This window comes from Ruditapes philippinarum, unplaced genomic scaffold (genome assembly GCF_026571515.1).
Source record: "Ruditapes philippinarum isolate M1 unplaced genomic scaffold, ASM2657151v2 ctg5626_1_1_1_1, whole genome shotgun sequence".
In the NCBI taxonomy this organism is placed as follows: Eukaryota; Metazoa; Mollusca; class Bivalvia; order Venerida; family Veneridae; genus Ruditapes; species Ruditapes philippinarum.
This window is the reverse complement of record NW_026856478.1, coordinates 26952-38839: the sequence shown is the minus strand read 5'-3', so window position 1 is coordinate 38839 and position 11888 is coordinate 26952. Positions and strand designations below refer to the sequence as shown.

Here is an 11888-nt window from a genome sequence, read left to right as displayed (position 1 = left end):
TTTATTTACCTTATATGAGACCCGTCACGACAAAACCAACATAATGGGATTGCGTCCAGCATGGATCCAGACCAGCCTGCGCATCCGTGCAGTCTGATCAGGATCCATGCTGTTCGCTATCAGATTCTCTACTTGTAAAATAAGTTGGTAAGCGAACAGCATGGATCCTGATCAGACTGCGCGGATGCGCAGGCTGGTCTGGATCCATGCTGGTCGCAAACGCATTACGTTAGTTTTGTCGTGACGCGGCTTATATAGACTTTTTTTTACAATTCGACTGGATATATTGCAAATAAGTCCTGATATTTTCTGACGTATGCGCAACCTGAAATAAAACTGAAATAATACACAGAAGTATATGCCATCATTACTAATAATATCGCAGTAGTTCTTTGCTCAAACGGTTAAAATTTTCAAATTTGTAAAAAGAAGATGATGCCATTTGTTTTTATTATTTAAAAAGCAATAGATTAACTCATACTGTCGTGCCGAGAACTCTGATGAATAAATTTTGGATTTCCCATTAGATCAACACAAACTTGAAAATCATTAATAAAATCTTTGTAAAAAATGATCTAGATCGTAATTAATCGACCATTAAGAAAGGATTAACCATATCTTATCAATTGCCATTGAATTAATTCATTAAAACACCTTTAAAATTATATATACAATGTATCGTGAATAAAGTTTTCACAAAAAAAAACAGCATGCAAGAGCAAGTTGGAAGCTCTCAGGACAACGAAATAAATATATTATTAAAGATAAAGGACAAAACATTTGATACATGAACATATAGTGAGTTTTCAAATAGGTGTATTTTCATTGAATCAAATGTCTGACGTAAGTTTGGTGCCTTACAGAAAATGTCATAGTCTCAAACGCTGGTTTACGAAATATTAACATTATTATTATATAACATAATTTGAACAAAAGCACATCTTGATAGAACTTATGTCGACTCTTATAAGTTATAATATAAAAACAGATTGAGCTAATTTAGTATGTTGTTGCTGTTCCCTAATCCTGGCGATAAACATGAAATATAGTTTTAATATACCACATAATGTCATCATGGGGTTCAAATCTCATGTATATACATGTATTTTTACTCGGAAACACTAGTATTTGAGTCGCTAAATTCACGAACAGTGATACAAGCAGGCTTGTCCTGTTGTGAGTAATTGATTGTGTAAGTAGAGAAGTAACCAGAATTTCCTAGAGCTTCATTACAACAATCCTCACTTGTACATCCTGAAGAAACTGTGTCACTAAATTGATTAGTCTCTATAAAATCTATGGAACTTTGCTCTAAGGCTTCCAGTTGCTGTTCCATTATTTGTTCGTACACCCCGCAGTACTTTTCACTGAGATCAGTATGTGAATTGCTACAACATTTTGTAAATTTTGCTATATCTTCTTCTTCGAATTTACTTTTTGACTTTGCTGGATAATAGTTTTTATGAACACATTCAGTTTTCCTCCCTAAATTTGAAACACTTTTCCAAGATTTATCGTAACTTTCACCGGAAGCGAGGTTATTGGAGTCACTTCCGGCGGAAACTTCAGATACATCCGATATAGAATTGTCATGTTTCCACGTATTATACTGAATCCATAATGGATATTTTTCATTGAAAGTAAAACTATGGACATTTTCGTGGCATGTATCACAGTCGTTTGCGAGATCAAGATATGTATAGTCCAAATATGGTGATGGCGTGGTCAGTTTTGATTGGTTGGAGAAGCCTGGTGTGTCTAATACGTCACAGTGGTTCCTGTTGGCGTCTAGAACAACTTCCCGTTTCTTTATTTTGTTTTCATAATGGGTTTCAAGTCGCTCAGTAATGCTGTCAATTTCTTTTACAAGAACCGTAACTTCTCCAAGAACACTGTTTATATTCACCATTACCGCTTCTATATTGTGAACCATTTCGTTAATTTGTTGACGAAGGTGACGCCGGCCTGACGACGAAGTTTTACTCCTATCCATGAAACTTTACGCAGATCACAACATGGTTAAAAACTGCTCGCCATCCTGAAAAGAAACAAAGTATTTCTGTATTTTTTTATTTTATGTTTTAGGCAAAAATCGTTCTCCCAAGAGATACACAGACAATTAAATTGCTGCCAACACGATCTTTTGAATGGATATTAATACACTTCACGCACATATTTCTCAAATATTACGACTCCCTGTAGTCTATATTACTTCATATAATCTACATGCCCTACGTCTTTCCAATAACAATTTCCTTTTATGAGAAAATATCTGGTAAATAAATCCAATTGTCAGAATTTGATATATAACAGAGAACCTTGTGCTTCTAGTGTTATTGATATAACAAAGTTTTACAAACTTAAGATCGTCTCAGGCTATTGATTCGGGGAAAACAGATATATATGCCTTTCAGGGAAAATATCGCCAAATAACACGAACGCTGCGTTTTTTTCTGAGCCTCACGCATTTTACCAGGAGCTACTTTGAATCAAATTTGTAGATAAATACATTTCTAGTTAATTGAATAGTCTTCATAACGTGCTATATACTTCCACATGTTTCATGATGTTAGAAATTTGTGTGAAGGCATTTTTTGTTGGTTTTTTACGTCGCACCAACACGTACAGTATATGTCAGATAGCGACTTTCCAGTTTTACTGGTGGAGAAATACCTCAGGCACCATCTGTGCATTATTTCAAGCACAAACGGGCACTTGAGTAGAACCACCGTCGTTCCGTAAGCGCTGTATAGTTTTATCGCATGTCGCGCAGTTCAAACCTACAACAGTGAGAGACAAGTGGTTTGAAGTCAACGACCTTAACCACTCGACCAGGAACATACAACGAACAAGTGCCCGTCTCTGCTACTAGACAAATTTAAAACATTCTGGGTAATTGAAAATCGCCGAGCCATTATTCTCTGTTCCAATAAATATTTCAAACACATCAATAATATTCATCTTTTTTTTTCACATCAAGTCTGACAAAAAACTCTCTATGCAAATAATCTGTTTAATTCACACCACAAATTAAAATGTCACCGTATAAGGATATTATAATATATCATATAAACAGCTTATGCAGAAAGTATTGACGTCATTTTCTTTTACCCTTACCCGCTGCTATAAATGTTAAAGCCCCTGTAACGCAATTTTTTTTTTATCAATTAATATCATAAATTTGATGCTCAAATGAAGATTTATCAATATTGTAAGTTTCAAAAAGTATGATTTGTAAAGATATTAATCGAATTTAACATTTCATGTAAATAAAGGGAGGTAATTAGAAATTTATTTTCGATACTGTAAAGTCTAAGTCATTTTTTTTTCCAATAAAAATATGAATGCATTAATCTTAAAATTTAATTACAATGTATGTAAACATTTGCTGTTCATATTCAACACATTCTTGGAATGTTTGGAATTTGTTTTAAAAGAAAAATTATTTACATATATAAAAATTCACTTAACTGTATGTTACATACTTTAACTATTACAACATACAGGATCTCTAAAAGGACTAAGGTACAAAAATATCTTACATAGATCAAGAGGGGCACCTAAATCGGAAAAAATATGCAAATATAAGAAGAAAAAAAGTCAAAATTAAATTTAAAACCGATTTTTAGTTATTCTTAGCTATATAGTCTGTTTTTGAGATAAGATCTTTTTAATATACGGTTTTCATTACTAGATGGTTTTGCAAAATTCTGAAGAAAAAAAAACACGGAGTGAGCAAGTGTTTAAAAGTATTATTTAGTGAAATAACCAAAAGGAAGCAATACATTATCAATGGCACTTACAACCCACGTAAATTACGAAAAAGAGGACAAAATATGCAAAAATAGCCCTTACTGCGTTAGTAACGCAGTAGAAATATAGTTATAGATACGGAAAAATCTGTCATTAATCGCACATAACATGTAAATTATTACTTGATTCTTGAATAGTTTTACTTTTCCTAAAATCTTAGTACATTTTTCTCTAGTTTGATTATATTGAAATATTTTCGCTCATCTTGAGGCATGCAGCTTTAAAAATTAAAATGCTGTCAAGGAAAAACAACCGCACACACACGCCTGCATAATTAAACATGTCTGCGTTTTCAACAGATTAAAATGCATCTAGTCAAAATCAAGCTACCAACTGCAGTTACACATTTGTATGTATATTGTTGAATTTCAACCAATGAACGAACAACTGCATAATTTCGAAAAGAATATCTTATAAAACGTCTATACAATATTAATATTTCCGTTGGCAGTACTTCTAGAAATAAAAATATCAATTCAGCCAGTTTTCAATGTTAAGTTTGCAGACATTGTCAGTTAAATAAAGGAATGACAGTGCTTTTATAGCTTTGAAAATGAGATTCCAGTTTAAATATATCTAAGAATATCTTACCTATAGATCACTTTAATACGTATCCAATTAATAAATGAATTAATGATCTTACATGTGTTTATTTATTCACAGTGGTTTAATGTTTCACCTAAATTTACTCCGCTCACAAATATATGTAAGTTAATTCTCCTAAACACCGTTGTGTGTGCATCAATTTGCAAAATATATTGAATTACAAAGAGCTTTCTGCAGAACACAAACTAGTTGCTCGAGCAAACGGCATCAATTACTCATGCACAAGTTGTGCAACGGACAGAATAACGTGATCCTCTAGCTATAGCACGTGTCTCTTTCATAAATTTATTAATTAAAGAAATCAAAGAGCTCTGTTTACCAGAGTCTGTGATTTTAATCAATCAGGATTTATGTGCAGCGGCGGCAGTGGAGAAACAAAAGAATATCGCAGTGCTACCAAGTTGTTTTATTCACTAATGATATCTTTGTAAATGTATAGAATTTACTAATTTGCGTACGAAAATTAAATTAAATGTATAAATAAATAATAAATGAATGAATGAATGAATAAATAAATAAATAAATAAATAAATGAATGAATGAATGATTGAATGAATGAATGAATGAATGAATGAATGAATGAATGGTCAAAAAAGAACGAACGAATTGACGAACAAATGAATGAATGAATTTTATGTACGAACAAACAAACGGACAAACAAACAAACAGACAAATAAATATATAAACAAACAAACAAACAAACAAACAAATATACAAGTTAATTGAAAGAAAAAATGTTGACAAGTTCTATGTGATTTAGTAGGAACCTTTTTATGATGAATTATAATATTTTGTTCTAAAACAATTTAACTATCTGTTGTATAAATATATGTAATACTGGATCATGTATCAATCTAAACATTCATTGTTTTGTTGATATATGTGATTCTAAATACTATCAATGTTGTCATTTGAGCCGCGTCACGACAAAACCAACATGTTGGGTTTGCGACCAGCATGGATCCAGACCAGCCTGCGCATCCGCGCAGTCTGATCAGGATCCATGCTGTTCGCTATCAGTTTCTCTACTTGTAATAGAGTTTGTAAGCAAACAGCATGGATCCAGATCAGACTGCGCGGATGCGCAGGCTGGTCTGGATCCATGCTGGTCGCAAACCCATTATGTTGGTTTTGTCGTGACGCGGCTCATTTATCGTATCACATACCTTCCATTGTAGGTCAATTCACTTTAAACCGGTGCATGTAAACATATAAGATGTTGAACATTTAATTGTCTCTTATTAACAGACCATATGAAACCGATGCTGCAATTGTCAACAACTTTGTTTTCTTTGGTCACGATAGATCTCTGATTTCTGTGGGTATTTTTTTGTTTTGATTTTTGTTTTTTAATTATTTATTTATTCGTTTATTTTCGCGATTTTTTGTTGGTTTTATTATCGTTCTCCCGATATATTTATCGTGTTTCGCATTTTCGTCATCGTATAATTGTCAACAGCGTTGTTTTCTTTGGTCTGGAGAGATCTCTGATTTCTGTGGGTATTTTTTTTGTTTTGTGTTTTTTGTTTTTTATTTGTTTATTTATTCGTTCATTTTCGCGATTTTTGTTGGTTTTGTTATCGTATTCCAGATATATTTATCGTGTTTCGCATTTTCGTCATCATATCTCATCTTCGCAATGAAGATTGTTCCATTTATATGCAACGCGCTATTGATAATTATACATGTCATACATGACAACAGGTAACAGTACCTGGGACTCACTGGCATGAATCATGACTTACAATGTTAAAATATATTGTAAATGTTTATTTTATAGCAGGTAAGAACACATAGGACTGGAGAAAATATGCATGATTTTCTTAGTATCTATGGAAACTGATTTTATATATAATTTTAGCACAAGTTTTTCATAATCTTTTAATCATGCAAACATTAACTCGTGGTACCTTTTGGGTCTATATTATAGATTTTTTGCCAAGAAACTTCAGGTTTTGATTAAGAGAGAGTATAAACTCGCTGAGAGAAAAAAAAAATGTAATTTTCAGCAGGCAGCTTTAGAGAGCTTTAGCTTGACTATAAAGATTTTCTAAGGTGATTTATATAAGAAAAATGTTCGTAAAAATGATTTTCAGTTTGATTAATAAATATCATACTAGGCTAGTACAGAATCAATTTGTTATATCAACATTTTTTTCTGCGTTTAACAAAGATGATAAAATAAAAGAGCATACTATATCTAGTAGGATAGTTGAAAAAAAGTATTTTGTATAAAGTTATTAATGTTAAAGGCCCAGTAAGTCCCCTAAAATCATTTCTCAAAAAAAAAATTGGTACTTGTAACAGTTTCCAAAAAGTTACATATTGGTCATACAAATAAGATATGTTTTCATTCTTTTGCTCTTTTGGCAATTTATATAATTATAGTGATCTAGTATTTTGTATGGGAGTCGAAATATTACTTTGTTTACTTTTTGCTACCTTTATGACACATTAATACAAGTTCAGGGCTACATTTTCAGCTATTTAAGATTTAACGTGCTCTGTTTACATGATAAAAACATTATTTAAATAAGTTTGACCTTTCTAAAGAATAAAAAATAATAAGGATTTCTAAGTCATAGTGTACCTTTAACTCTTGTACTGCTAATTGTGCACGTGCTTTGAATTCGGAACACTAATTAAGAATTTTGAATTCGTCTTGAGACCAAAGTATTCGATTCTGAGCCCGATTTCGACTAAAATGTTTACAGTTTTTTTTTGTCATTTTACGAAAGAGCTGTATGTAGGACTCACAGTGCATGGTAGTTAAAAAGGGGAACAATGCTATCAAAAATTCCATGTTACAGTTATGGGCCTTAGACAATAAACTCTCAAAATGGTCTCAAATAAGTATGTTAAGTTTACTATTTCAAAAAATATGAAATGGAGTATTGAATTACATGTAAAAGTACGTTTTTCTTAATTAAGGAAAATATTACAAAACTTCCTATAAAGTTTCCTTCTTTTGTATAACAGGATAAAATTATTCAGATAAAGACATCAAACGTTTGTTTCCTCAAGGCATTTAGGATCTCCACTGAGGTCCAAATGCCAGCAAACATATCATTTTGAAATCTTACAAATATCAAGTGCAGCACTTAAAATGGTAAAAAAAATCTGCCAAGGATAAAAAAGAAATATACTCAGAAAATTTAATTGAACATCGATTTGTGTACGATTTTTAGCCGGGTGTGCGTGAAAAGCTTTTCATTTTTGGCTCATGTTTCACAATCTGGTAAAACGGGGTGCATGAATGAGCTGAAAATTTGCGTCCAGACCTTCATCCATTGGTTCAAAAATCTCGGAAAAAGTATTTCCAGTCCAGGCATGCCAATTTATTAAATGGAGCCATGCAGTCTAAATTAAATTTTGGAATGAGATTTTTTTTAATTCTACGAGATTTTTTTTGTTTCTACTGGATACTTATTCCTGAGAATGGTTTGACTTCCTGTGAAACATACAGGGAAGAAATGAATAAAGGTAGGATGTCCATCGGTCATTTTAATCCGGGAATCTCATTGGCCATTCTAAAATCAGTAAAATAAACTAGCTTAAGGACCTTTCTGAAACGTATATACACGTCTAAAATCCTAAATAATCTAAAGAAGTTTCGAAAACAAAGTTTCTCGGATATTTGAGACCTGTGAACCGTGCTTCCCTTCATACATTTTACAGCAGTTAACGCTGCTTTTTAAATTTCATTAATTCTCTAGAATAAGACTTATGAAATGTGATATAAATGAAATTTTATAAGTTTTGTCTAAAATAACGAGACCATCAAGGACGCCCACGATCCCGGAAACCCATGTGCATGAAAATACCGAAAAAACACCACATAAAAAACTCAGAACTTTTCTGGTAGTCTCAGTAGATTACAGTTTCAGTGTTCATAATATTATACATGTATAATTATTGATGTATTCAATTAATTTGAAATTAATGATTCTCATGCATGTATCTTTGCATATCAACGAAGCATATATTTAAATAATTATGTACATATATTTGTCAGAGGAAACAAGACAGTATCATTTAGAAACATATCTTTCAGCGTTTTCTGGATAAAGAAATAAACGCTATGTCAACTGTGGTAAAAGTATTTTCAGCAACTGAAAATATGGACATGTATTTACTGTCATTATTGCTAACATTTCTTTATCCATGTATTCAAAAACGTCGAAAAAACCTATGCAAGTAAAAGCAGATTTACTTCAGCAAAGTATCTTTTTAATGATACTTCTTGATTTTATTTGTTTGGGTCGTCAGACCAAACAAATAATGGTAGCGAAATTTTAGACCCTGATGTTCTTATTTGCAAATACCGAAAGTAGTCCAAACTCCTCGAAGCGGTTACTTCCCTTCATATGTACATTAACGCCGAAAAAATAAGGGGAGATCACTGCGTAAAGATTGTCAAATGACAGGCGCATTAATTTTCGTAACGAAAAAATATTTCCCGATTGGTCGAAGATTTCTAATACTGTATTATTCTTATAGATTTACATGCTTATATTCAGCTCCATGATTATTTACTTCAGTGTTAAACAACAGGTTTACCGTGAACAAAATATATCGAAATAAATAAGGGTTACAAACTCTAATTTAGAATAATATGGTATTCTTCAGGCTATTATCTAAAACCTCCCCGTGGTCGAGGGGTTAACACGGTCGTTTGGAAGCGAGAGGTCTGGAGTTCAAATCCCAGTACAGGCAACTCATTTTTTTTCTTAAGCCAAATAAACATTGAATTGAATATCAGTGCAGTGTTGCAATTAGTCTTATAGCCAATTTACTATAGTTATAACACTGGAAACAGCATTGGTGATACTATACAAACAAATTGGTTTATAATCTCACAACCTTCACCTTTCTGACATTCTGAGACCCAACAAATTCAGCGCCTTCTGTGCTTTGATTGAATATTGTTACCACCTCGCATTTTATTTCATTTCATTGGGCAGTTATTATACTTTCCTTGTCGCATGTAGTTATACGAGCATATTTTCTTCCTTTTCGTACGAACATAAGAGTATTTTAAGTACTTAAAGTATATCCTCCCAGATCTGGTTCTAAAACATATGAGCAATACATACCATTTTTCCTTTACATGTTTATGTTTTTAACTAAGAGGAAATTATCATGACAGTGATACGATATGAATTAAATTGGGCCTGAGAGTTTTTTTCAAATTTTCACAGAATTAAAAAGAAAAATTCAATGTGCACGTGTTACCTATGTCCAGTTAATGTAAGTAACATAACATAACATAACATAACATAACATAACATAACATAACATAACATAACATAACATAACATAACACAACACAACACAACACAACACAACACAACACATGGATTAAACAATAAGATTTTACCTGCATGCATTAAATGAATTGAATGACAGCATACACAAGAAAAGAATGTAATGAAGATAATTACATAACCTGCATAATTTTTTTATGTAGTCAATTTTAAAGATTCGGCCTTGATATCTCTGTCTATTCATGTACAATTATGATTCTGAAAATGTGACGTATAGAATTTTTTTTCGATATGACAACATAAATGAATAAAGTATTTTAATGATCTAGTTTGCATTTTAGAGAGTCTTTATTTCTTCAAACGCTACGAATAAAAATAATATCATTCAATGAATTTAATCATATTTGGCCTTGTTCTATACGAATATGGATTCTATTGTTGTGATATACGTAGCATTACAATATGAAATGAAATTCATCTCCAATTGTTCGATGAAGACATAATTTACACAAACGCTCGTTCCTCTGAATGTCCTTTTGCCTATACCATGTTCAATTTCAAGGCGATGAGAAGAGAACCTTATGTTCGTAATCACATGTCTATTATTTTTTTCATCAATGTTGAATATTCTGCCATTTACCATTTCACTGATTATACAACATTTCATAAAAGAAACAACATGAATAATTTGGTTCCACCTATAACAATTACAATCACGCCTCACATGTATGTGCATCGTGTGAGCTTTATCGTACTGATATGAACAAATCTGGTAACCTACATTTTGACACAAGTTCAAAGTTATAAGTTTTATTACATGATTATCTTTTCTAGCATTAACTATTTGTCAAAGGTCAAAATGATGTAGACATGTTACACTATATTCATTACATAATTATAGAATTAAAGTGTTGTTTTTTCTATAAAAACAGGATTTATTTTCATCCAGTAGTATGAAAATAAATATTTCATTAGTGGCAGTAGCCACGAGTGAAAATATGATAATTTTCATACCACAAGATGAAAATATATCATGTATTTATAGAAAAAAAAACTTTAATTTTCTGTTTATTATATACATTTTTCTTTATTTTGACATTACAATTTGAAAGAATTTTCCTGAAAGTGTGTGTACTGTCATAATTTAGATTAGATGAAAATAGTCCGGGAAGACACCAGTGAAAATACGGAAAATATATTTCACTGCAATGAAAAATATTTTTTACAGTGAAAATACGGAATATGAAAATACGCATTTTATTTCTATACTTCATTTATAAATTTATAATAAAAAAGGTATACTACACTTTTTAAATAGTCTCATGAATATACATGTTTATAAAAGTATTGAAGCGTTAAATCAGTGCTGCACGCGTACCGGAAAACCCGAGCATTTCGTGCTGCACGTGTATTTGACAGAAGGTAACGGTATAAGATGATCATTCCTGGCGGTGTGAAACGCACAATGAAGACAATCGACCGGTTGACAAGCATGTTAAACAAGTTATTTTACCTTAAAACGTCTACAGGTCGAAAGAACAAATTTCCAAAAAAGCTCTTAAATTATTTTGTTTACCTTAAAAAGTTATGTACATTATCAATGTGTTAAACATTCTTACCTTAAGTTTCACTCTGTGTTGTAATCAACAAAAGAACCTGTGCACTTCTGTATTTTAAAATCCTATACAACTGGAAGTACAGTCATGCAATAATGTATGTTTACGTGTAATATGAACGATATATTATTACAAATAATTGCTTGTGGTATTCTATTTATAGACAGAAGTGTCTTTCCGATAATACAGCTACAATTATTTCATACATGTACTTAACTCTTTAGTTTGTTTTGTTACGGATTTTGTTATAAACGATTAAACGCGATTAACCTATCTTGAAGTACATTAAATTAAAGCTGAAGGTAGATTTAATCGTACAATTGTTTACAAGCTCGCAATTGTTATTGCACTCCATATGTCACATTTGCATAATATTTGCATAATATAAAACGATATATTATGCTGACGATATATATTAATCAGAAAGCTTGATCTTAACCCGGGGGAAACTGTCCGCCTTTCAAAGCATGTATTGCTTTCATGTACACTGCTCATTGCATTGTGCATGCATGTGCGTGTGTACGAAAATAAATATGAATGAAAAATGGCGTGCATTGTTTCAAGCTAGACAATAACCTTTGTTTA

General features: G+C 31.8%; 1 protein-coding gene across 3 annotated transcripts; it reads right to left on the bottom strand.

The window, feature by feature from the left end:
* Positions 1-1048: 1048 nt before the first annotated feature.
* LOC132746687 (uncharacterized) lies at positions 1049-11585 on the bottom strand. 3 transcript variants are annotated; one of them, XM_060735906.1, is made up of 2 exons: positions 11307-11585; positions 1049-2038 (listed from the first exon to the last, which is right to left on the bottom strand). In XM_060735906.1, the coding sequence occupies exon 2, from the start codon at positions 1991-1993 to the stop codon at positions 1109-1111; it is 885 nt and encodes a 294-aa protein (XP_060591889.1). In that variant the 5' UTR covers positions 1994-2038; positions 11307-11585; the 3' UTR covers positions 1049-1108. The 3 variants fall into 3 exon arrangements, with proteins under 3 accessions (XP_060591889.1, XP_060591890.1, XP_060591891.1); XM_060735907.1 differs by lacking the exon at positions 11307-11585 and adding an exon at positions 4405-4563; XM_060735908.1 differs by lacking the exon at positions 11307-11585 and adding an exon at positions 4457-4481.
* Positions 11586-11888: the final 303 nt, after the last annotated feature.

Excerpts from the sequence above, each read along its gene's own strand:
- LOC132746687 (XM_060735906.1), bottom strand. The coding sequence starts at position 1,993 with ATGGATAGGAGTAAAACTTCGTCGTCAGGCCGGCGTCACCTTCGTCAA.